The sequence below is a fragment of the Cryptotermes secundus genome, unplaced genomic scaffold (assembly GCF_002891405.2).
Source record: "Cryptotermes secundus unplaced genomic scaffold, Csec_1.0 scaffold1316, whole genome shotgun sequence".
In the NCBI taxonomy this organism is placed as follows: Eukaryota; Metazoa; Arthropoda; class Insecta; order Blattodea; family Kalotermitidae; genus Cryptotermes; species Cryptotermes secundus.
Window position 1 is genome coordinate 126,343 of NW_019732003.1, and position 27,473 is coordinate 153,815.

Below are 27,473 nucleotides of genomic sequence, written 5' to 3' on the forward strand. Positions count from 1 at the left end.
AAATCATGATATAGAGATAGCTAAGAGAGCCTTTGAAAATGTGGAACAGTTCAACTACTTGGGAATGACAGTAATAAATCAAAACTTGATTCAGGAGGAAATAAGAGGAGAATGATTCGAGGCACTGACTGCTACCATTTAGTCCACAACGTTTTGTTTTTTCGTCTGCTGTCACAAAACATAAAAATTAGAATATACAGAACTATAATTTTGCCTGTGATTCTGTACGAGTGTGAAACTAGGTCTCTGATATTAAGGGAGGAACACAGACTGAGGGTGTTTGAGAACAGGGTGTTGAGTATATTTGGACCGAAGAGGGATGAAGTGACAGGAGGTTGAAGAAAACTACATAATGATGAGCTTCATAACTTGTACTCTTCTCTAAGTACAATTACAATGATCAAGTCAAGGATGAGATGGGCAGGGCATGTAGCACGAATGAGGGAGAAGATTGCATATAGGATACTGGTGGGAAAGCCGGAAGTAAGAAACCACTGGGAAGACCAAGACGTAGGTAGGTGGGCAATATTAAAATGGATCTTAGATAGGTTGCGATGGTATGGACTGGATTAATCTGGCTCAGGATTGGGACCGGTGGAGGGCTCTTGTGAACAAGGTAATGAACGTGTGGGTTCCATAAAATGCTGGGAAGTTCTTTAGTGACTGCACAATTAGCGGCCTCTCAAGAAGTACTCAATTCCATGAAGTTAATACGCTAATATTACTTAAACGAAACTCAACACAAGACGTTTATTCGGTCATAGTGCTTACACTGAGTCTGCTTAACCCTCATCCCCTGTTCCGGCCGCAAGACTACTGCACACCTCAGGGCCACAGCTCATGCATCACTGAACTGCGTGGGCAGGATGGATTTTTTTAAAAACTGCTGCCGATCGCGCCGCCTCGCCAGAAAGAGAACTGTAGTTCACAGATTAAGTATTCGTAACTGTCAATCACTGGCACTGCAGACAAGAAAACTGAACACCAGAACTAGGATTCTGACTTCATATTCTTTGAGTTGCCTCGATACCCGGGGCCCTTCATGGGCGGTTGGTTCTCAGAAGCCTCGGACCTTATCCCTGGCCATCGCCTGGATGTGCCTGAAGGAGAGGAACTTAAGATGTTTGGTTGTCTCTTTTCTCCGGTGTAAGGTGTAAGGTGCTTGTGAGCCGAACATAACATCCCAGAATACCTAGGACTTGGCACCTTGATAAAAATGGCATGCTTCTACCCCCATAAGGACTAGTTTGTCAGCCTGGGTAACTGTGTACCACTACAGAGCGATAAGATAAATGGCGATCATACGACTAAATCTGTTGTATTCTTCTGTGAAGAAGTGGAAAGACAAACTTTGTTAAGTCCTGTCGGCTAGATATAATTTATCCGTGTTCTATGTGTAGTTCCCGTCTTCATACCCATTCTCTGTGATGTCCCTGCTAATGTTCATCGCGTGTTTCCTATTGGCCAAGCCGAACCCCTCCATGCGTTGAGAGACAAAACCGCATGTTAGGCTGAAGAGGCTCGACTCGGCCCGGCTTCGAAGTCCAACAGAGGTAAACGTGACATTCACTTTCGGTATTGCTGCTTGTGTTACAAACAGGCTGAAAACTGTTTGGAGTCTGCTCCTTGGGCTATCGAGATGAAGGGCCTTCATTGTTCGAGGGTAAAAAGTAGCAGTAATGAATGTGCCTTTATAGCGTGCAATAGGGTACTTGATTTGTATTCGATACAGCTATTTGGCAATTGCGCCATATGTTGCTCACGAACATTAATATAGCTGAACGAGATTTTGTTTGAGAACTACCTGGTCACGCTTCATTTGGCATTCGTGTAAACTCTACATGTTTTTATATGCCTCTTATTATGAAAGATAAAATTCGTTGCCATTAAGTGGCACGCTTGGATTACGTGCCTTCATGGTTCTGTTAAGGGTGGCTCATGTGTTACCCTTAGCATAACCGCCTTAGGCCAAAATTGGCTTCTCCAGTTGCAATCTGGTTTTCTTGTGGAGAGTTCTGTCTCCTGGACTGTAACGCCGTGTAGTCCGTTTAAAGTCAGCCGACGTTTCAGAGGAACATGTCACCTCCATCTTCACGGTCGAAGAATAAGCCAAGTAAGAAGCCAACAAGAAGCTGGCAGAATGCAGAGAAACCCACCTGTCGAAATTTCGGGTTTATATAGGAAAGCAGGACAGAAGCGCAGAATAGCTCGTCAGTTTTGCCAGTTGAACCAACGGGAGACAAAACAAGGATATCTAGCACTGGTCCTGAACAGGGCCGGCAGAGCAGATATGGGGACATGGGGGAAATGTGAGTAATGATGTGGTGGGCAGGGGAGTCGGGAGAAGTTGTCAGTAAGTCATGGGCATTCGGTGGTGGATAGCAAGAGAAAATAGCGGAGGGAGACCGAAAGAGGAAATAAATGATAGGGCTAAACGATACCTGACGAGGGTACAATTGGTGCCCTGAAAAGGGCTGTATGCTCTGACATACACGGCCCAACACAGAACCAACTTACAGAGTCCTGTCAGGGAGGCTATCTACGATCTTCCAGGCAGCAGATGAAAGGTTTCCACGGCTTCACTTGGGCAGAAGCCATCCTCCCTGATCATATTATTGGGATGGAGCTCAATCTCAATCTCCTCCCTGATGATTCAGTCCATTTATCTGTGTTTGGTGGAGAGGACGCTGGTGCCATGTAACTGGATGTTATGCCCCAAACTGATACTGTGTTCCGCAATAGCTGACTTATCCGGATGTTCCAGCCGGATATGTCGATGGCGCTCCTTCAACCTAGTGTCCAATACAGACCTGAGCACACCTGCAAGTGATACTGTCCAAGACCGTCCTTGACTGGCAGGAGGAAACCAAAGATTTTCCTAGACGGGAGGCCAATTGGCTTCATGATGTGCCGACACCCTGAAGATGGAAACGGCACGTTCCTCCTCCACAGTGCCATATCCCAGAAGACAGAACTCTTTAGAACCACGGCTATGGGAACCTTATATATGACATGGTTTTCTTACGTCTGTATTCATTATTGGCATACTCTTAAGTATGTCAGATTTCTATTATACTGTTTTTCTACATTAACTAGGTTTTGTATCAAGATATTTGTTTTCCTTATGTAGGCAAGGAGCTCAACTCTTTCTACATTCATTCATACTGATGAATGAATGAATGAATGTAGAAAGAGTTGACCTCCTTGTCTACTAGATTTAAAGAGACGTGACTGTACTAGTACGACCAGATTCACGCTCATGTTAAGATACCAGTCCAACTTGGAACTGTGGAACGTGCAACTAAATTAGATGACAATGCAGGCCGTTTGTAGTGTTTAAGTGTTTTTCTAACGGTGCTCTCGGTTATTAAGATTGTCTTCTGGAATATGAAGACTATAATCTAAATGATATCTTGAATTGTGAATGATGCTCTGAAGGCGTTAGACACTCTTTAAATCGAGGCCTTCTCATTCACAAAACTATGATTTTTTTGCAAATGTCGAGACTGTAGACATTTCTTTATTTTCTGCAGTTACAAGACTTTTTGTATACTGATTCCGAGAAACTGAAAATTCGTAGCAGGCGGTACCTTTAATAATATCGTAACATTATCTTGGGTCTGGCTGAACATTCAATGGGCCGCAGTTTATCCCTTCGTGTGCTACGACACAAATTTATAAATACAACCTTAGAAAACTACAATTTCTGACCCTTGCTGAAACTCTCAACCAGGGAAGGACTCGGATCTTTGTCGCAGATGTCCAATGCAGGCACCCTTACAATATACGAGTAGATGGAGCGCTGAATAAGGAGGTAAGGGCATAGCACTGCTTTGAGTAACGAACCACTCCTTCCGTTCGGATTCCATGGTTATTCTTCACCTTTTAACACTTTAGCCTCTGCTAAAAAACTCCCATATTTCTTCTTGCGACTATCTGTGCCCCGAACGGACGATTCCATATCATGCGCTCACTTGCAACCAGTCATTATCACTACCACAGCCACGTCCCCAAGTCTCATATCTACACAGCCTACTCACATTATGTACACATCAACTTGCATTACAAACACAAGAAAAACTACAGTACATCAGCGATTTAATGATCCGCCGTATTAGCGCTCCTCCCTGTCTGCCTCGAACCAGCAATAGCCGGCAATCACCTGCTAACTAGAAGCGTTAACTGTTGCATATTTCATCTGAGAGCACTATAATGTTCCTGAATGCATATGCATCTTTCGGCGTTCGGAGTAGGTCCGAGTTGGGGCTGTTACGTCACAGGAAGGTGAAGCCATGGACCATTAAATCGCAGTCTGACTGCAGAACGATTATCTAACAGTCATGGAATCGTGCAGTATGTCTCGTCTGCAAGTCATACTGTCTCCCTTAACATTAAGGGAGAAAGTATGCAAGGCACCTCTCAAAACGCGTTCTTGCTGACTGTGCACCCCCTCACTGATTCATTTATTGCATCTACAAATGTAACCTCTCTTGGTTTACCAAGACCGCTCCCACTTGCCTTCTGTCACCTTCTTTCAAGAATGTAACCAACAAGCATAAGCCAACTAAATGGCAACACATTCCAGTTTTGGTCAACATAGGACTAAAACGGCCGATACTTTACACCAAAATTACATTCGTTGCCCAGTCTGTGTTATTTATTCAGATAATTAAACAAGAACTGTACGCTATGCCTGTACTTCCTAACCTATATGTTCTGCATTGGACAACGGTCTCCTGGATACACGATTACCAAACATTGTAGTACAGAATTCAACGTAAAAAAGAAAAAGGTAGCGCTATCCCTGTAACAGGCCATAGAGGCCCATACGATTGTGAGACGTTGAGGGTCCCACATTTTCCAGACAACCGGCTCACAGATGGCGGTAAGGTTGTCAGCCTTACGCGCCGGCCGCACTTTACCCCCAAAGAAAATTCCTGGTATTCATTTCTGTTAGAGGGTGAGTCGACCCCAGGGTCATTGTGCGGCTGGAAGAATTGGGCCAATTGGAAAAAAATCCAATGACCTCATCGGGACTTGAACCCGCGACCTTCCAGCTTGTAGCATAGTGCCGCAGCCAGTTACGCTACCGCGTACCCCAGTACAGAACCCAAGCTGATTCTAAATATGAAGTGGGGGGGGAGACGAAGAAAAGAACCTTGACCATATGTATTATATACTCGTTACATATTTAAAAAAGTAATATGGACTTTCGCAACCACAATACGGTTCCCATAATTCACACAGGCAATCATACCGAGATGCAAGAGGTCGAACTAATTCTCATGCCAATCTACTTTTGTCAGGATGATGTCATGGAGCACTCGTACATCTTCCGGTTCTCTTCAGTTATCCATTACTCTGCGAACCACAATTCCGGCTTTCTGGCGTTGGAGGGTACAGACAAATACAGCTACGTTATCTCATGCGCCTTTACTTTTTTTTCAAAATAAGGACAGAGGATAAAGAGGAAAGTAGGGAACAGGAAGAACCATAACAAGAGAAGTACTCACAAAAGTAATATGACTTGTGGCGAAGAAAATATGGTTTCCACGATTTAAACATGCAATCACACACACAGGCAGGACGTCAAACTAATTCTCCTCTCTGTTATATTTTAGCGTCCTGTTGCACTGATTTAAGTTCATGATTTGTTTAATCCGTCTTGCAGTGCGTACACTTATCTATCTTCTTCTCTCACTCTCACTACATGTTTCGGCATANAGAAGAAGATAGATAAGTGTACGCACTGCAAGACGGATTAAACAAATCATGAACTTAATTCTCCTCTCTATTGCGAAGTGTAGGAATGGTTCAATCAGCAAGCTGAGATTGTGGGGAGATGGGGCCACATGGTCATAAAATCAACAGTAATCGAACTGAAGAACAGTTGTGAGTTTATCAAGGACGCTGAAACTGAAATAATTTTTCTTATATAGTAAATAGGTGTCAAAACATGACAGCCTATTTGAAGCGCTCTAAAAATCGGGAAGGAGTTGCTTCCTCGACTGTGAAGTAGACAAAAGTGGGACTGTTTATTGCTGGGAAGGAAAAAAATAAAGGATGAACTTCAAAGATGCTATATTCTCTTGCTTCAACGATTCTGAAACTTGAAACTGATGATTAGATGTGGACGCTATTGTTCTCTTTGGTCATTTCGGAAGGGGTGACTGATTTATTGGCGACTTAGACTTGTTCCCTGTATCTGCCCTTGCCTTATATTCAGTTAAGTGACCGGAAGGGCCTGTAGTCTTCCGAGGACAGGTATTTTGTCTTTTGACATGTGTACCTGAACCCTAAACTGAAGAATGTTAACTGCTTTCACATGTTGGGTTTCGAGTTTTATCCCCGCGAAATGCTTTATTTTCAAGAGTCGTTACGTGATTGGCTCATGCTGATTGAATGAACACTTTGGCCAGTTAAAATCAGCCAACTGGAGATGAATTCTCGTCTGGGGGGAGATGCCATCAATTCAGATCCTTCTGGGGAATGAAGCGATGCCCCCGCAAGTAACTTGTCTTCAGGACTTAGCGTCCTAAACTAAGCGGAGTCGGACGTGAGTTGGCGGCACTCCTCATGTTTGTTTAAATCAATCAGGCCTTCATTTTTGGGGAATGTTAAGTTCTGATAATAATAAGGGGCCATATTATTCCTTGCCTGCGCGAAGAAAGTCGCGAACTTTCTATTTCAAATGAATAAAGTTCATTAACAGTGGAAGTTATGGATGTACTGTTGATTTGGTGCAGTGGACTGGCTTCAAGGGCGCAGTTTCTGGTTTCCTTTGTTACGGCCGTTACACGAACCTGAGAAGAGTTAAGTGGTGTACCGAAGCCGGCATATAAGTACGAAGAAAGGAAAGGGGACGGTAACACTGAGCCACAGTATCCTAAAATAACGTCATCAAATAAATAAAAAATACAGTAATGTGTCCAACGTGCCCCAAATACAACGCACGCGTGATTCAGGAACTGGAACAATTTAAACAACTAACGTAACTTCAAAAATTCTCTGTTGATGTTACAGCCTTCTTACAATTCGTCCCATGTAGTGCATTTTTAAGTCGGTACGCATAACAGAACGCGCTGGCAAACCTGTCAAGAGTCAGAAGTCTTAATATCTGCCAGTGTACTGGATGTTTCGACCATGAGGCTAAAAGCGAGGAAGAGAATACCGGCAAATAAGCTTCAGGGCGAGAAAACCGCTAATCCTTTTTTTCTCCCAGATGAAGCATACTGTACTACGGCACGGTGGGCGTGCTCTGAACGCGTCAGGCAACGAGTAACGTCACTAGACTACAATATTACATAGTCCATCGTACAAACGAGGCGACGTGACACAAGGCTGACCAATCTCTGCTATGCCACAATGTCAGCATTTTGCACACCAGAAAGGTTTCCTTGATTTATTCTTAACAATAAACTGGCACTTATGGGTAAGGGAGGGGAAGCCTGCGTTCTTTGGTTAACGCCAATGCTGACGCCGACTATCATACACTTCATTTTTTGTCTCCATTCACTTTCGTTAGGTCTGCGTGGTTGTTAAAGGCCGCAGTCTACAAACCTTGCGTAGGCAACTTTACGGAAGAACCTGCGTATAAATACCGGAAGTACGTGGAAAATTGAATCGAGTAACTTTCTAACGATGGCAATAATGGTCTACGTCACTGACCGCCGCCGCCGCCGACGACGCACCTTCGTTCCCAGAGCACAGAAAGTACACTAAACTGAGATGGAGAAAGAAGTAATACATAAGCGATCTAAGTCAATGCTGTTCCTGTCCCATCTCATGACTCAAGGTACGCGGGTTCAAACCCGGCGGAGGTCGTGAAATTTTTAAGGGCGGAAAAATTCAGGGAACAAGTCCTGCGGGAGGGACTTTAAGCCGTGTGTCCCGTGTCGTAGCTTTACGGCACGTAAAAGAACCTCATGTCTCAAGGAGAACCCTGAGCCAAATTCAGGACATTTCACGCCCAACAATAATCTCTAACGCCTCTGATAGATGGGGGAAGCATCCAGGTACCGCTGAGCCAGTAGAGGCCGAACTCGCTGGCTGAGTCGGGGCTGATGGCACGCACCAGTACCGGTAGGGTATAGAGACTGGTAGAATATCAAAGGGGGACGCACAATTGACCAATACCTGGTCTAAGTGCATGGGGAAACCCACCCCCTCCACATAACTAACTAACTAAGGCTTATTTTAATGGCGCTGTCAGTAGCTCGGATTATACAATGTCGAATGGCAGGATAATTAAGGAATAACGAACTGAGAACGCCATGAAATGTTGCAACCGTGGCTTAACTTGCAATACTGCCTCAACAATCGCCAGGAAGGGCTGAGAAAAATCATGAAAAGTCTCGGCCTAGCCGGTTTTCGGACAATGATTTTGAAGCCGGTGGCTCGCAAGCATGACACCTACATAACCTCAGTGGTCGGTTTAGCATAAAATTCGATTTGTTATTTAAAGCCTTATCGCAATGTGGCGCCACGGATGTAATGGACGAATGTGATGTCATATTCTTTTCGTTTTAGTACATGGACTGCATGATAAGAATGCGTTTCCTGGTGTGCACTAATTTCATGTGTCACGTTTATTTGCAGTTTATCTAACGACGTCACTAACCCAACTGTATAGAGTCGAACGCTTCTGTGATGGTGAATAAGGAACTGGAAGGATGCAGAAGAAACCTGCCGAAGATGAACTTCAGGTGCTATTAAGACACTTGCTTTGGAGGGACCGAGAAAATCCGCGACAACCTCTGTTCAGCTTTCGAACATATAGTCCCTGTATACTGACATGGCTAAAGATGGTTCATATTTCCTTTCTAAATCATGCCTTCCATTGAAACGAAGGACTCTCGCTCGAGGAGGCTTGATTCAGTGTGTAATGATGGTCGACGTCATAATTAACCATGAATAGAGAATGCGATGTAACGAGACTGGCTGAATGCTCGAAGGAGTGGTGGGGCACGTACGTTCATCAGAGGTTCCCCCAGTGGAATAAGCACGTCACAGAACATTCTTTACGTACTGTAACATATCACGCAATTTTGTGCTCAAACTTGAAGTATCCTTGTGCGATAACCGTTTCCAACCCCAGCAAGCGTTCACTGGTACGTTATCAGCGGAACGGTCTTGAAAACAAATGAAATGCTGTGCCCAAGCAAAAAAGAAAGCGTTTACAACAGATGAACATGGGTGGTCAGCTTAACGCTCCGGTTGCCTTTATCCCAAAAAGGAGACCCAGTACTACACTGGTATGTCTGTGCTACGCAACATTAAAACCAAGCACAAAACATGGAGTTTCAGTACTATGTTCCAAAGGCACTTATACATCACCGCGCGCCAGCAATTTTTCCGTTTCGCTCCGTACCTTAAAACAGGCTACGGCTACTTTTCCTACAGCGTTTCCACTCATCACTTTTAATTATAACCAAGCTGCCATTCTGCAGTTGACAAAACGTTACGGTAACAAAGGGGCAAATATACAAACAACAGACTTAACAGGTTAGACAAATCACAGAAAACGGTCTGTTGAGTTTAAGCCATCTTACATCAACTGCAGAGAGGATGGATATAATGAGAGGATTATGAATCAAGTGATAAAGGTGTAAAAGTAAAGCAGGCCTATTTCAAGGTCCTATTATGCCTACGGTATTATCTTGGATGAACTCAGAATATCCACAAAACCTCAGAATAGTTAAGTGCCTTGTGCTTGTAGGAGTCGGGATATTTCCGTAATGCAAGAAGGCCGCTTTATCACCCATTCGGAGTAAAAAAGGGTAAAGCTGTCCCTGTACTTAACTAAGTAAGCACCTCGCCATAAAGGCGTATAGGGGAGGGGATGTGCAGACCCACGTTTTCTTGACCTCGGCACTAGTTGGAGGTGAGTGGTCAGCTTCACGCCCAGCCCGCTTTACCCCCGGGGGAAAGAGCCCCAGTATCCACTGGATAGGAGGTTGGGTGGCTACAGAGAGGCATTCCTCACAACCAGCTGTACCCAGATTTTAAACGTAAATAAAAATACATTTTATTTACTTATTTATTTATTCATTCATATATTTCATTTCGCTTCACGCACTCTTTTACATGACTCGACAAATTGGCTAACTTGTCACAGCATTCCAATTACTGCATTACTTCGGACATACACCCTTAGGTTGACCGTTTTTAAGCACTTGCTGTTGTTCCAGCAGAATCGAAAATCTAAAATTGTTCATGTTCTTGCTTATTTGCCTCGTTTGGATATAGCGGTAAGATCAGATGGCAAATCTGGCCTATATCCGAAAACGATATGGGCCATTTCCAAGCGGCTATTGATGCGAACTCAACTGCCGAACTGTACTCTTGTATATGTTCTCCGCAATCATTTCCTTCGAGTTCATCCCCTTTAAGCAGCCCTCGTAACAGAGCCGTCAAAGGGGATCTCCATCGGCGTTCCCGCGAATTCGTTGCAACTGACGAGCGAAAATACACCTGGGCGTTTTACACATATATATTACAGCAAAACCTGTCTCATAACATATCCCACGACACCTGAATATTTTGTCACTTTTCTTATAGGATTTACGTTTAACATACATTCACACGGATTAAAAAAATACGCAATACATACTTCATGAATTTACATGGAAAATGAGCGGGAAAAACTTGTACGCACTGCACGTGTGCCTGCCAGTAAAGATCTTATTTCACTAGACACCTACAGCACAAATTGTCACTGACTTATGTAAGCTTTTACTGCCACTGTTTCTACGGTTTCTGGACGATTAGCAACTGTGCTATACTTGATACGTCTAATCACAGTTCCACAGGTAACCGCCTCTTCAAAATCGTCCTGAAGTCAGTTTTCGGATATCAGATGTTTAATAAGTCAGATAACTACGAGTATATTAAACCGACACATGTTGGGCACTTCCGATGGTCTCATTTTTGGTTAAGAACAACATTTCGGGGGCTGGTTCTGCTTCAGTCAATCAAAAGTAACTACAAACGCTAGCGGCCTCCGTAGTCTAGGGGTAACGTTCCCACCTCATGACTCAAGGTACGGGGGTTCAAATCCGGCGGAGGTCGTGGAATTTTTAAGGGCGGAAAAATTCAGGGAACAAGTCCTCCGGGAGGGACTTTAAGCCGTAGATTTACGGCACGTAAAAGATCCTCATGTCTCTAGGAGACCTCTGAGTTTCCGGTAGATGGGGAAGTATCGAGGTACCACTGCCAGCAGAGGGGCCGAACTCGCTGGCTGAACGGGGCTGACAGCAAGCACCAGTACGGGAAGGGTATGGCACTGGTAGAATATCAAAGGGGGACGTACAATAGATCAACAACTGGTCGCGGTGCATGGGGAAACCCACCCCCTCTAATAATGAATGAATGAATGAACTACAAACGCTACTCTGATCCACTGAAGCCAATCTCTAGCTCCGGACAAGTACTCGTATAGTTTCAGCCACAAATGTCGGAGATCACCAGCGGGAGTTAAGAAGAGACACTCCTCAAACTGTAAAACGAATGATAAAGGGCGAAGTTTTCCCTAAGCTTAATTAATGAAACACTATTCCATGAACATATATTGGAGAATGGAAATAAAGATGGAGATGAGTGGTCAGCTTCACGCCCTGACAAACGAATGACATGACTTCAAAAAGACACTACCTACGGCGAAAGGGTTTTAGGTACTATATCAGCATTAGCCATAAGGCCTGAGAAAAACCAGGGGAAATCTCAGTATGATAGTCGGTGTCGCGGCCGGACATCGAATCGGGCACATCTCAGATACAAGTCTGAAGCGTTATCGCTTACAAAAATTTGTTCGGTGACGACGTGTAGTCCTACAGATCGGAGTAGCCTGCTATCTCCATCTTCAGGTCTACCTCTGATGCTGATGACTCCGAAACGTACGTAACGATCTACTAGCCTACACGGCGTCACATAAAAAGTAAGTAAAAGCAAAGTTATCCCTGTACCAGGCCGTGAAGGCCCATAGGGTTGTGAGACGTTGAGGGTCCCACATTTTAAAGACAACTGGCTCAAAGATGGCGGTAAGATTGTCAGCCTTAGGCGCCGGCCGCGCTTTACGCCCCAGGAAAATTATTTAATTAATTCCTGGTACTCTATTAGGGGGTGATTCGACCCCAGGGCCATAGTTCGGCCGGAAGAATTAGGTCAATTTAAAAAATACAATGACCTCATCGGGACTTGAACCCGCGACCTTCCGGCTTGTAACATAGCCCCTCGACCAACTACGCTACCGTGTGCCCCCACACAGCGTCGAGAATTGACATAGGCTGCCCAGTTAAGGCTTTGTGAATAAAGGACGAACCTGCAAAAGGCAAGTCGCTTATAAGCGACAGTAATATTCTTGCCTTTTGCAAGTTCGTCCTTACTATTCGCAAAGCCTTAACTGGGCAGCCGTATGTCAATTCTTGACGGCTGTAACCAACAAAATGAAGAGAGATAAAGTCAAATGTAAATGGGACAACTGTGAATTTATCACGTGCACTTTAAACCCGTCTTGCTCCGAGAGCGGTTCGTACTTCCTACGCCGTTACCGTCGCCGTGACGTCACTATCACATCATCATTATTTCTATATCTAAGCGGGCTGCAGTACTCCATCATTCCATTTTATTAACCCTATCTTTCTTGGGCATTGGAAATCATACAAGTCACCTGGTTTGACGTTAAAGACTCGACATTTCGCCTAAAGTAAGCACTTGCATAACTATACTTTTCCTTAACATTAAAACTGAATTGTCTTCATAACGGATTCTCTGTTTTCTTTGTGGTAGGAACCAAACGTGTATAAGAGTTGCAGAATAATGATGCGCTACTACAAGAGTTTTAATACTCACTGCACAACAAGTAAATCTGCTTTATAATGTTTACAACCGAATACAGAAGACTTCTTCGTAAGGTATCCGGTACCTTCTCATGTACAGGCCTAGTCCTAAAATTGAGGAGCACTTTATCAATGCACATAACCGCTCAAAATTAGAAAATATTACTAACGTCACAGAGGAAAGAGTAATTTCACACTACGTAACACAGACTGTTTAATAAGGGAGTATCTGTTGCATATTATATAAAATGTGAGGATCAAGAACGGAGCGAATTGCTAAAATCCCGGAGAACGGTGTTTCATCAGTCAACAACGGAAACATAATTCCCTCGTTATGCGTGCACTAGTTGAGAAATGAGTATTTCCGAATGATGGATACAGAACGTTGCCATGGAATTAGTAGAAATGTAGGCTTAACAGTTGTTTGCAGATCCCATACAATCTTAACTTTTTTTTATTGCTAGTAGGGTGGGACTAAGTCCCTTGTGCTGCGGCCACTTCTGGCCTATTGTACCAGCCCCAGATGATAGGTGAGGATGATTGTGGAGCAATTGGTGGAATGAAGATTAGCAGGGGAAACCGAAGTACTCGGAGAAAACCTGCCCCAGCGCCACTTTGTCCACCACAAATCCCACTTGACCAGACCCGGGATCGAACCCGGGCCGCCGCGATGGGAAGCCAGCGATTAACCGCTTGAGCTATGGCGCGGCCCAGTCTTTCACAGATCGTCTGCCTACCGCTGACCTTCACGCATTCCTTGCACAAAGGGCATAAATGAAAGAATAACGAGATCGTGTCTTATCTGCTAGCCCGACAATACTCGAGTGATTTCAGTTCATTTGGTATTTGGGAAAAGTACACACGTGTAAGAATTATCATACAATCCTATCACACTACTGTTACAGCCATTCGGCTGTTCAGGTGTACTTCAGAACTATAAATTCACCGAAATTATTCATGCCCCAAGCAATGATCCCAATACCAATCGAGGGCACCTTCACTACAAATGAGATGACCCAATTTATTTCCTAACTTTTCATCGAAGGATACATATATCATCGAATGCGGCAGAGCACAGATAAAAAGCGGGTCACAGCTTCTCTTCCCACAGTTCTTGTAGTTTTACTCAGTCACTCCCACAAAGATTACAGAATCTTTCCTGCACATGCCTGGAAATCCGCCTAACAAACACTGAAATTTGTTTCGACATAAACCGAATGGTGTGACGCAAAATAACTGTGTACTGGGATGCCCTAAACCCGTGAAGTTTAGTTACAGCTGCTGAGTAGGAACTATTTCCAGCAATCTGTTTCAATATACATTTTCAGACTTATCTCAATAATACAGGAACAGACGTGCAAACGCTCTACATATATTATAAACGAACGGTCATAAAATACATTTTACACTTCCCTTACAACCGACACTACTTAAACATATTCCCCGTGTTTTTAGACATCAATGCTCTAAGCATTTAATGGAGCCTACTAATTTAGATACGGCCTGTTGGGACTGTATGGTTTTCTTTCGTATAGAGGGGGGTTGAGTCCAACTGGGTCCACTCGGCACGTGGGCCACTGATTGGCCTATTGTACCTATTGTGATTATAATGATGGAGAATTTGCTGGAATGAAGACTGGCAGGGGAAATCGAAGTACTGGGAGAAAACCTGCCCCAGCGCTACTATGTTCACCACAAATCCCACTTGACCAGAACCGGGCTCGAACCCGGGTCGCCGCGGTGGGAAGCCAGCGACTAACCGCTTGTACACGTGGGCCACAGTAGCAGTGAGTCACACATAATGCCCGGTCTACAAACACGGCCTGTACATGCATTCGAACACAGAAGGCCGTAGAAATCGATATGAACCGTGCTTGTAGCGACAGACCACGTGGTACTAAGAACAAGTTCCCGCCCGGGCAAGCCAACAACCATGCCTACCTATCCATTATTACAAGCACAAGTAAACGCACGTGCGACTCCAATGGGGTAAACGCATTTTACAAATGGATTCTAGGCAAATTTCCATTTCTGTTGTTCTGATGCTCATTTTATAGCAGATACAAGCATGTTTCTCCCCATCCTGTGCTTGGCTCTTGCGGCTAAAGGCTTGAAGGCTAAAATTTCGAGTCTACTTACTGTTTATAAACTTCTGAATAGAAACAGATAGATACATTACACCATTACAATATTTCAAACCAGACATGAGAAATAGTTAAACATGTCTAAAGGGCGGTGTTTTGTAATTTTATAATTTCCAAATAACAAAAAAAAAAAAATCAATCTAATTTCTAATTTGTTCTACACTCCTTTACCTTGTGCTGCGCTCTTGTGGAAGACGTACTAAAATTCCTAATGTACGCATACACGTAGGCCTATTAACAATTCTTGAAGTTAAAGTTGTAGATTTATATGAGACTTACATTAGTCTTTTCTGTATGATCAGTAAGATTTGAGTAGATTAGGTGTTATATTAAACCAAAACCAAAGTGTCCCGACAATTTTCAGCACACATCCCCCAATATCAAGTTGCAAGCTGACTTTTTAACAAAACCGGACATTGATACGAGGAAAATAGAGGAACCCTAAAATTATAAAAAAAGACTGGAAAACAACAGTATACATCACACCCACTGATTGCAAACAACACAACCGTTTCATAGAATTAAATAGAAATAAGAACTAAATCATAGACAAAACAATGTCCGTAAATTACCACGTAATGTAACATCATGATCGCAACGACAAACATTTGTATGTAACAATACATGAGGCGTCTAAACAAGACGTAATAATATCTTAACTTAGCGTCATTTTATAATTTTAAACCTTTGTAATTTATCTTATATCTGTACGTTCATACTGTCACTTTCTGGATCACGACACAGTTTAGCGTGGTGTGGGTATCAACATTTCGGAAATACGTGTATATACTACCTTCATATTCTGCGTACTTATGGTCTCACAACCCTGAAGATGGGCGCAATACTTTTCTCCGAAACGTTTCCACCCATTTGCCAGGGTGCATGGTGCCATACACCACAAGACTGCAAACTATGAATTTTCGCCGACGTGTAAACCCGTCAAGTCAATGACTTTGGAGTTCTTGGAATTCCTAGTGTTGGCTGGGATCCATGGGCCCTTATAAACCATACAATTTTGGAAACAGTCTCTCTTGGCCGAAACAGTAAGTGAATTGAAGCACCTGCAGAGGTGTAGCCCCACTCATGAACGATTAAACAGTATTTTATTTTAACGCCCTGTTTTTATACCGTGAACACTGGCCATATTAATGTAAATGTTTTGTGATCGAATTTACGAAGGTATTACATCATTTCGGATTATCATTGCCATTACCTATGAACCTGTTTTGCAAAGTTGCATAAAAGCATATAGTAGGTCACGGACGCGCAAGCAGCATTTCGTTCTAATGTACTGCTTCTGTTTTCTAAAAAGGGCAATCTTTTCACGTGGGTATGGGTACTTATCATGGAAACTGAATCGGCTTGAAAGGACCTGGAAGTTTTTTCTTTTCATTTCAAAATATCCAGTTCTGCAGATTCGTGTCCGAGAATTCTAATCTGGAACCACGTGGACATATTGTCTTGCGATGCCAACTGGGCAAATCAGAAACAGAAAATTTATACAGACCACTGGAACACATACGTTTCTTTCTGAATGTGCACAATGAGTTACCGTCGGGCGAAACTGAAAAGATTTCGTTGAAGTGTAATCTGGTAAATTACCATTTTAATTGTATAGTATTGTCTGTAATGCAACAAAGTCAATCCTTTCTTAAAAGACACTCTTTAGTGAATTAAATATTTAATTTACTAAAGAGTGTTTGTTAAATATTTTAAATGTCATTAACTATGTACATTTGACGTCACTGCTACATGTTTCGGCCACACATGAGCCATCATCAGGCAACACTTATTATCTGGGTAGACCACTGCACTGTACACTTTGTCCTTAGTACCCTTAGGCACGTTGTTGTTGTTAAATTGCTTCGTAGGACAGTTTCATCCTATCTTTTTAGCGGCCGTTTAAGTGTTCCTTTTTAGTGTGTCGTTCACTTTAATTGTGCGTGTTTAGTGCTGTCTGTTCCTTTTAAATTACCGACAGCTCCAGAAAAATGTCATCACAGCAGCTAGTATAGTCTTTATATAATTTGTGGGCTACGCTTCTAGACTTGGTGTCGGTAAGGTTGTCAGCCTTACGTGCCGGCCGCTCTTTACCCCCCACAACAGCAATCAAAAAATGAGGCTAAGCACCCTCAATATTTTAGTAAGACTGGGGTCGGCTATCTCGAATCGACACATATTAACTACTCGTCCTCTACATGTGTCGCCTAGTTTGGGGAAGGAGAATTCGCTTATCAATTCTCCAATGGGGTTGCAATAATCCGCGTTAACCATCTTCAAAGCTTCTGCCAGAACACAGCCGAGCTCGACATTATTTCGAAATTTAGGACGAATACAAATTTCAAGTATCACTTAGCCCATATTAACGAGTTGTTTATGTTGCGTTCATTAAAGTTGAGTGTATGCCTGTTGTATGTAAAGTTACATGTACGGCGTATGGGTTTCTCAAATGAGCACTGTTGATGCGATTTCATTTGCTTTGGCTTGCTTCTGGGTAAAACTGCGATAGTTTCTTGCCAAGCACGAACATCATTCTTTCGAAAATTTATACGAGTTCGTGTGCAGTGTTCTAAATTTAGGTAGAGATACGTTCTTCTCAGTATTTGTTGCTTCAGGTGTCTATATACATATATAAAACTGGGCCAAACTAAACAAGAACACCCTACATAATGTCTTTAAGAAACAAAACACAGTAAAGTGAACTCTGAATACAAGTTTTCATGACACGTGGACAGACCAATATATCTGGTACTTCACATACGTACTTCCGGGAGAGTGAAGCTTCCAAACCGTCCGCGATGTCAGTGCCGTCAACCGCCACGCTGACTGCACTGTCAAACTTGGGTGTTTATTACCGGGAAAAGATTATTAGTAAAACAAAAACCGAAAGCGACTCAATTTTTTGGGGTAATGTATTTATAAGGATATCGCCAAGACCCTAACTTCTAAAAACAAAACCAAAGGCCCAAATTGCGAACTTCTTGCTGGAGCCAACGTGCCAGTGTCTGTAACAGTACCTGGAAAATACACACTGACTCTAGCAACAAGCCCACAACGTTAGGTTTGTTTCTGGAAGGTTAGAATCTTGGTTGTGTTCTTAAATATACATTTCCATGAAGAAAACACTTTGCTGTTAGGATTTGTTTTAAATAAAAAAAATTCTTCTACAGTCGTTTCGGTTTGTAACTTCCGCCACCCGCTACTGTGAACAAAGCACTTCTCAGGTTCGCATCTCCTTCGTGGCGGATAACACGGCAGGAAATTTTAATTTCCTCACCCAAATATGGAAGTTCCATATTTCTGCTTCTACAGACAAAGATCCCCCAAGAGAAAGGAACTGTTTGTCTTACGTAACAATGAGGCGACGAACTGAAGACAGTTGCAGTGACTTAAAACATAAAGCGAAAGAATCTGAAAGCTTCTGTTTAGCAGTGGATGGGAGTAAAGACATAGGCGACAAAGCTCTGCTAGTAATCGTCATTAGAGGCTTTCAAGGTTAAACTGTCATTCGAAGCATAACAGAATTGTTGCATGTGGTCTAAGCAGCAGTAAGTCTCAAAGTATACATGACACAACACAGAAAGATTTTAATTTGAACGTGTGTTAAATTATGAAGGAAATGAGCTGCACTAGGAAACACTAAAGGCAAAGACACCAGAGCTCCAAGCATGATTGGTAAGAAAGCAGGTTTGACTATCAGGCGAGAAATGGGCAAAATAATCTGGAATTTTACATGGAGCTTCGCTGCATAATCCACCAACAATCACTTAATGGAAAAACTTTAAAGTTCGAACACGTTCTAGCTCATGGCCTTAACCATCGCCAGTTTAATCTGTTACGTCATGAACTGATGCTGAACAAGGGGGAGGCTCGTGCCACACGGAAGACGGACGTATCAGTTGTGGGACGGTGATGATATATATTTTTAGCTTTGAGGCTACAAACAGGACAATTCTTGAATGAGAACCGCGAAGTTTTAAGTTAGTGATGAAAAGTGGCTCTGGGATTTTGCACTGCTTGTGATTTCAGCTACATCTTAGAATGACCTAAATACCAAATTCAAGGTCAACAGAAAATAACTTCTGATATGTCTGAGCTGTCAGAGCTTTTGAAACGAAACAAACTACTTCGGAGACAGATGGAAAATGTTAACACGTGTCATTTTTTCCTTGTGATTTGCTTCATAACGATGGATATGAAGCGTTTCTGCAGAGATCACAGATTCACTGACTGAAAAATGTAAAATGAGATTCAATTACTTCTGTCGCCACGCTAAAAATATACCCATTTTTGAAAATCGGTTCTCCGCTGATGTCAGTGACCCAATTTTGCGTAGTAGTTCCAACCAGTTAGCTTTCATTACCTTTCATCCTTCTTTGCCAGCATCTCAGTTTTCTGAATTACGTAAGTCTGTATCACCTTTGGCAAGTTTACTTGGTAGCACGTATACAAGTGAACAGTATTTTTCACATATGAAGCAAAAGAAATCTAAGTTCCGTTGAAGAATCTCCGATGTCCGCTTAAATGTGATGTGAAACGGCATTTAAAAATTGACACACATTTTAATCGCCCTGCGGAGCAAAAGCAAGTACAAATTTCACATGACCAAGGTAAATTTAAGTTGTTTTTACTGTAATGTCCAGTTCTGTGTTGGTTGCGCTAGAGGCACTTGAATGCTCCAGCCTTCGTAGCATATTTCCCAATGTGACCCGCCTGCCTTGAAAATTTACCGCCGGTCTACATACCGATCGTGTCGTAAAATAGCGTACATAAAATTAAATAGACGCATCACCTCTCTTACTTTTAATCGATAAGGAGACATGTTAACATTCCTATCAGAACATAAAACCCCACACAAAGCACTTGCAAAGGTTTCAGACTGCGCCTATTAATTTGAACAGGAAACAAAATCTTATTGTAGTAAACGGTGCACATATAAAATTTAGGCCTACATATTTTTCACAGATAAACAAAAACTCCGTGGCTTGGGTCGGCAAAGCGAACTATACCGACCGAGCGATCGCCGCTTGTCGGCGAAGTTAGTGCCAACTTTAGCGGATAGAGGGTGTCGTGTGGTCAGCGTAACGAATCCCCCTGGCCGTTAATTTCGGGTTTCTAGACCGGCGCCGGGAATCGAACCCGGGACCACTGGATCTGCAGCCACGAACTCTGACCACCAGACCACAGAGGGGGTCATTTACCTGATCCTTCCAGCCGCAATATGGCCCTGGGGTCGACTCAGCCTCTAACAGGAACGAGTACGAGGAATATTCCTGGGGGTAAAGGGTGGCCGGCGCGTAAAGCTGACCTCACCGCCATCTGTGAACCGACTGTCTAGAAGATGTGGGAGCCTCGACATCTCACAACCCTACGGGCCTCCACGGCCTGTTACGGGGATTTTTCACAGGTACTTGTTTTAAACCAGAACCATTCCAGCAACTGCTGAGCACTCTAATCGATGAAACAAGATGACCGACTGTCGACTTCTCAGTAAAGAAAGAACATGTGATGCTACGAGATGAATTCCATAAAGCATGTTGTGGATTGTAATGCTTAGAATTCGCCTATCGTGCAACTAACCACACTATTAATCATCCATACAAATTTCATTAAAGCTATCCCATTACTCATGACAGTGTATTTTCTTTTTAATTTCATTTCCTGTTGAGAAAAAATGTTTCGTTTTTCTTCGTCCATCAGTATGTCAGTATGTGGGAAATGACAACTTTGTAAACTCGCGAGAGGAAGGGTACAGTAGCGATAGCAAACTCTGACCCATGGTGACCGATTTTATTCTCACTGCTACAGGGTAACTTCCACCCACCAATTCATTAAAATGAACACCTAATAATGACCATTACCTGACGGAAACATACCTTCCTTTTAGTGAAATAAGTAACTGGTATTATCCATGTATGTTGTGTGGACGGTTGAGGAACAATAAGCATTTTCAACGCAACAGGACGAGAAAGCTAAAGTTTGAAGAAAGCAGTCTTCTTGGACGTGGTGCCGTGTAGATATTGTGTTAACCAACGTTTCGGAGGAACGTAACTCCTCCATCTTCATGTTGAAGGAAAAGAAGAAGATTCGCGAGCTAGGAACCAGCGTGATCAGGTGCCAACAGTTCAGTCTGTTAGCACCTGCTCACGCTGGTTCCTCGCTTGCGGATTTTCTTTTCTTTCTACCCTGAAGATGGAGGTGATACATTCCTCCCAAACGTCGGTTAATACAATATCTACACGGCGCCACATCCCAGAAGAATGTTTTCTTCATAGTCACCGCAGTGAAAACCTCAAGTCCTACAAGCTAAAGTTTAATTGAAAATTTCCAAAAAAATCTCCTCCTAAACGCCAAATTTCTCGAAGCGTAAAGAGCGTAAAGGAACCATCATATATAGTTTCCCGACCACTTCTTAATAATGCACCACTATGAAACAGTCCTGCAATTAAATTAGTGTAAATACATATGGCATTACGAAACCATGCGTATTAAACACCTCTCAGAGGTTCCAAAATAGCAAACTTCTGGCACTGCTCCAAATCTGTGTTATTCACTGCAATGGCGTGAAATCATATAGGAAGGTTTCTTTTTGGAAAATCCTTAGGTTTCGCACGGGAGGACTAATTTTTGTAGTACGAAAGCATACGACACCGTTCCGTGTCGAGTGTCATTATTTCGTAACTACAACGAATTGTTCACTGAGCCCGCAAGAAGGCCGACTTTCACTCCCACTACCCATGCCGCTTGTTCGCTGCTTCCACTGCAAGTTATTCTGTGTCTAAAACACCTTCGACAGCGCATCATCATCCGACAGTGATGCAGATCGCTATGTCATCGTTAGAAAGTTATACTAGTAGATTCTCTTTTAAACATACTGTCACGTATAACTGGTTTGCGTAACGAGTAACAATGGGATCTGGAACAAATATTATGTTTTTGGACATTATCCGTCGTCTTGTCTTTATCTAAAACCAGCCCTGTTTATTTTTCAAAACACAACGTTTAGGAGACTGCATTCTGTCTCCGTCTTCAGATAAAACCTACTCAGTTGGGCTCGACAGAGCTAGTCCCTATCTCCAGACACCTGTGCCAGCTTCAAGAAGGGGTACGTAAATCAAACACAGCACAAACCATCTGCAAGAGCTAAGATCTGACTGACTGGCTTTATTGGCACTTCTTTACAGTTATAGTTACACACTGAACTCCTTAACGACGTCTGTCTGACGAATCTCACTTGTTTTTCTGTGGCGCCCTCTCTGACGAGAGGGCGGGTCTGTCGTTTGTATATGCTGCTGGCCCTTTCCAGAGCAGTCTTCCTCGGGTCCGAGTCCCTTGGAACTCGCGACCATATTTTACTCTCTCACTTCTTGAATTCACGAATCCACTGCCTTTTATAACTTCCACGCCACACTGCACAGTTCCCCTGCTGTACTGCTGGCTGTCTCGAGAATCTTGTTTTTAGCAACTTGTTACCTGGTAACGACTCGTTCGCTGCTATATCTTGTAACGGGAACATGATTTCCGAGCTGTTGCTCAACAACGGACGTCTGGTTCTGGCTCCACTATTCCTGCTTTCAGACTTCATGTCAGAATGCGATGGGAAACAAAACTGCCACACTGACGATCTCATTGAACATACGGGTCTTTTTTTTCCACAAGGTTTGCTACTCAAGATTTACGGATGTATCAGCAACACACGGAAATCCCCGTCTCACAACACGGGTTAAAATATACACACACTGGTCGCTTGCTGTTGCCATTCTTCGCTTGTGCTAGCTAAATATTTCAGCAAACAACAGCGGCCTCCTAGACACTAGGCTTAGGACAATTTGTCAACGACAAAGCTTTTAAAGCACGACTGCTCCTTTCAATACGTAACACATACGTACGGTTTAAAGACGCAAAATCAGAGAGGTTCCTTACGTCTATCAGGTACAAGCAGAAGTTCGCATTCTTTGCCCGGGATACAGTTGCCTTCCTAGAACAGATTAATTCTTAATCGTGACAGTAGCAATTAAGTCATGTGGTTAATATTCATGGGGCTAAGCCTGATTATAATCTTGACCCCTATGTTATGGAGCTTTACTAAATCCCTATTCATATTACGTACAATATTCCTTGGAAAGCAGACACTCGCGCACAGGCTTGCAGCTCTAAAACTGGTATTGGCTGTTCAGCATCAACACACCTGCTTTTATTCAAGACATACACATTTCGAATTTCGGCTGTGACATCGACTAATCTGAAAGTTTAGTTATTTTCCTATGTAGTGGCAGGTGAGTAATGGCATATACCTTGCAACTGACATCTTGTTCCCCAATACTTTCAAGTTCCGCTTACTTCGACCCGTTCTGAATCATATGTAACCGATACTGCGGCGTTAAACAGCCTCAAAAGCAACCTATAGCATTGCTTACGATATAACAAACTATTGTACAAAGCTACATTTTGCTTTCACAGCAGACGAACATCGCATACTGGTACAGAAACGGGAATTTTGAAGCCTTATAGCTACTTCCCAGCAGTCTCTCCACGTCTTCTTAATACGTCACAAGTACATGGTTTCCATTTACACCAATATGCATATCGAATGCATTCTGATATTTTCAAAAACAGTTCCATAAGCTTCCTCTTCGTACTGCTTTAAATGCCCATAATCCAGTAATTAAAACGATAATATGAGAACAGAGCAACAGATATTGCGAATTCTAACAGGAAACAAAGTACATGTACAACGAGGATCCATTCAAAATATGTTTCTCTTCATAAAACAACTTAATATAGTATATAGAGCACCACCTTAAACTTCTTAAATTATTATAACGTCCACCGCTGTTTCTCAGGGCGAATTTGTTAGTCGAGTGAGCAACTAGCAGAGGTCACTGGCGTCAGTAACCTCTCTTTTACAATCTGCCCTAGCATGGTACTGCAAATATCACTCACAGAGTTTCCGAAGACAGGAATGGGATAAAAGTTACGCAGTAAATATTCCAGGCAAGCGCAGCGGTTTGGCCTTGACAGGTAATAAATTAAAGTGGCATAAAACTTTACCTTATTCTATATTTATTTACACTATACACAATTTAGACTATATAGCAAGACATAATCGCATCCTCAACTATATTTTCTTTGTTACTGGGCGAGATGGACCAGCGAGAAAACACTTTGTCCATGGGACACTTGCAATTTTTTAATTTGGTCTCAGACCGTAACTTAACCACGAAAACTTCTTGAATTTGGAAAGACACGTGATATGTGGAGCCACAACGTTTACCGCATAAGAGGGTGAATGCTGTCACCAGGGTAACCAGTTGATCGCCTGGCGTTATGCCAAATCACGTCCACTTACATCCTGCCAACATCACTCATATTTATGATTTCGTACGAATCTCCCATATTTACAATTTTGTACAAAAAAGCATGGCGTTACTGCCGTCCAATCGACGTCCCATTCAAATAATTACTTTATTGTAAGAACTGAGGCTTTCACGGCGGTGACTATGAAGAAAGCATTTTTCTGGGATGTGGCGCCGTGTAGATATTGTGTTAACCGACGTTTCGGAGGAACGTATCGCCTCCATCTTCAAGGTAGAAGAAAAAAAAAAGAAAAAAGCCGCGAGGGAGGAACCAGCGTGAGCAGGTGCTCACAGACTAATGTCGACAAGATGGAGGCGATACGTTCCTCCAAAAAGTCGGTTAACATAATATCTACACGGCGCGACATCCCAGAAGAATGTTTTCTTCAATTACTTTATTAACAGCAAATCAAAAAGCAGGCTAAAAAAATTATTTCGAATTGCAAAGGATGCGTGAAGTGCTCTAATCATGTGAAAATGATGGGACAGGCTTTCGGGAGTAGCAGAAGGGAATCCACTGACGGTTACAGTATCTAACAAGTAAGCCAGTTAACATATTAAATGCCACAGCTCAGGTAGCTAATCCCCGGCCTCCCACCGAGGGGGCCCGGGTTCCATCCCAGGCCAGGTCACGTGAGATTTGTGGTGGACAAAGTTGCAGTGACGTAGTTTTTCTGGGTACTTCAGTTTCCCTGCCAATTCTCATTCCACCAACTGTTCCACATCCATCCTCATCTATCATCATGGGCTGTTACAATGGGTCAAATAGTGGCCGACGTACCGAAAGGACTGACTCTCAACATACCCTAAGAAATTATCTTAAATCTAAAAAGTAAGTAAACATTTTAAACGCCACACAACAAAGTAAAGTTCCACAAATCCTTAACCGCAGTACTTCTACACGCATATCCTTGGAGGTGACACGTCAACTTCACGCTCCAATCACTTCATGCCCAGGTAAAGAGACACTTATGTTCTCTGCATGAAATTACCCAAACCAATATTCGACGGTGCGGATCATTTAAATGCGTAAAACCAGATGCTGCAAATTCGGTAATTTGTAAACAAACCACTCATCTTTCTTAGAGGCTCATTAAAACTGCAATCAAACATCAAACCCTATCTAATACCATTCAATTTGTTACACCTTCACCTATCAGCGACAATATGTACAAAATATTTTTGTCTTTTTTCTTCCTGCCTGCATCACTCCGTCTATGCTATACCAGTCTAAAATGAACGCCTTATGGGAGCACAGCAACCATCTGATTTTGGCTATGTTTACGTCATCCCGGGAGACAACACGCTTCTCAATTTTCATCTTTGCGCTAAAACGACGAGATAGTATATATAAAGTTGTTCCTGTGCTCAATTAAGCACCACGCTATGAAGACGTATGGGCAATGTAGGTACGGCTGTATGCATTCTAAGTAGGTAAGATGTAGGTAAGTAGTCAGTTTCATGCCCCGGCCGCTTTACCCCGGTACCCACTGGCTAGGAGGCTGGGTATGCCCATGAACTGTTCTGCATCCTGTGGATAAGAGAGATACCTCTTGTTCCTCGCGGGAATAGAACCCCGATTCCTCAGCACTCCAACCCATCGAAATGCCAAGCATAAAGGCTGACGAAGAAGACAGAACCCGTACCTTGCCTAATGAGACGCAATGTGGTCAAACTGGGATAGAAAAATAATCACTAATTCAATACAGCTGGATATTATAGAATGCCGGGACGAATAGCCTGTCAGCAATGATGATGATGATGATGAACACCGCATTCAACCAGCCTCACTAGGATGCACTACAACTGCTTTCTTGCCTCAGCCATGCATGTGATACTGTTATACGTTGAGCCGTTTATTTTGGAGTTCGATAATGTCAGATTAATATACATATGTACAGCATACGTAATGTTTAACGAAGTTTTGTGTGGGCGTGAGAAACTTAGACCCAGGGTAGAGATCCCTCGGGAGAGTTAATACTAAAATTAGTCATGGGTAAATAGTGTGTGTGGCGATATGGAACAGGTCCATCTGGTTCTTGCTTTGGTCACTACGCAGGCTCTTGTAAAAAAAAAAGTACTGAACTTTCGTGTCTCATAAAAGGCACTGAATTTCCTGAGGTTATGTTTGACTTAAAAAAGAAATAAAATTGAATACACTCGACAATCTTCAGTTTTGAACCTTCCATTAATATATTTAATCGAAATCCGTTTTGATATCTTCGGAGTTATAAAATGTGAAACGGTGAAGAAGGCCATCCCATGTACTGCATATTCGCCCTGCGTACTTCATGCAAAGAAGACATAAAGTAAAAAAATATATCCAAAATATCTCACCCCACCAATTACACAATACAAGTGAGATACGTAAACCACCCTACCTCAATGTTAACATCAAGAAGAGAACCGTCTAGCAGGGCCACTCTGGCATGGACCAACTTCCCTTTGCTAACTGGCGTCTTCTTCTTTGAGGGCGATGGAGAACTCGCAGGGCCATTCTCAACCCCTTCAGAGTCTACAACAGCGGGCACCTTGGTTTCTTCTGGCATAGTGGCCCCCTACTACCTAAAAACAAGAAATACACAATGGTTAATTAACTATAACAAACTACAAATAAAAACTCCATCTTAAAATTACACCCGCTTCTACGCCTAAACGCTTCTCCTGCCACTTCCCTTTAGATTATCCAACAACAATTTTGTGTGCATGTCCCGCCCACTGCACCCTTTTTCGCTTATTTGGTAAAGCGTAAAGGTGCCTGATGATGAACTAATTATATGGTCGAAACATGTAGCACAGTTACGTTTATATTAAACACGTAAGACATATACCAACACCTATTGTCTTTATTGAAGATATTCTCATATTATTTGTTGTGTCGGCGGTTGTAATATATGCAATTAAATATTATAGGTTAACGTTTACATCGGTGTCCTTGAAACCCATTTCTTGGTAAAATATGTAATGAAACACAACACAATACGTGCGACATATCTATGTAGTATTATCACGTGTTGGGTATGTCACGCGACAAATAACTTTACGTGGGTCTCGGATTTAGCGAATCTTTATTGGACACTCACACTTATACACCGTACAAATGTTATCACTTGTAGTGTCACTTGACTTCTGGCCTA

The 27,473-nt window shown here is 42.7% G+C and overlaps 1 protein-coding gene across 1 annotated transcript in view; it reads right to left on the bottom strand.

Moving 5' to 3' along the window:
- LOC111867524 (protein 4.1 homolog) overlaps positions 1–27,473 on the bottom strand; it is a 172,503-nt gene that overhangs the window by 99,229 nt on the left and 45,801 nt on the right. Inside the window, exon 2 of the mRNA XM_033752714.1 lies at positions 26,718–26,901. Within this exon, the coding sequence (XP_033608605.1) occupies positions 26,718–26,885 (168 nt within the window). The 5' untranslated portion in view covers positions 26,886–26,901. The remainder of the gene's footprint in view (positions 1–26,717; positions 26,902–27,473) is intronic.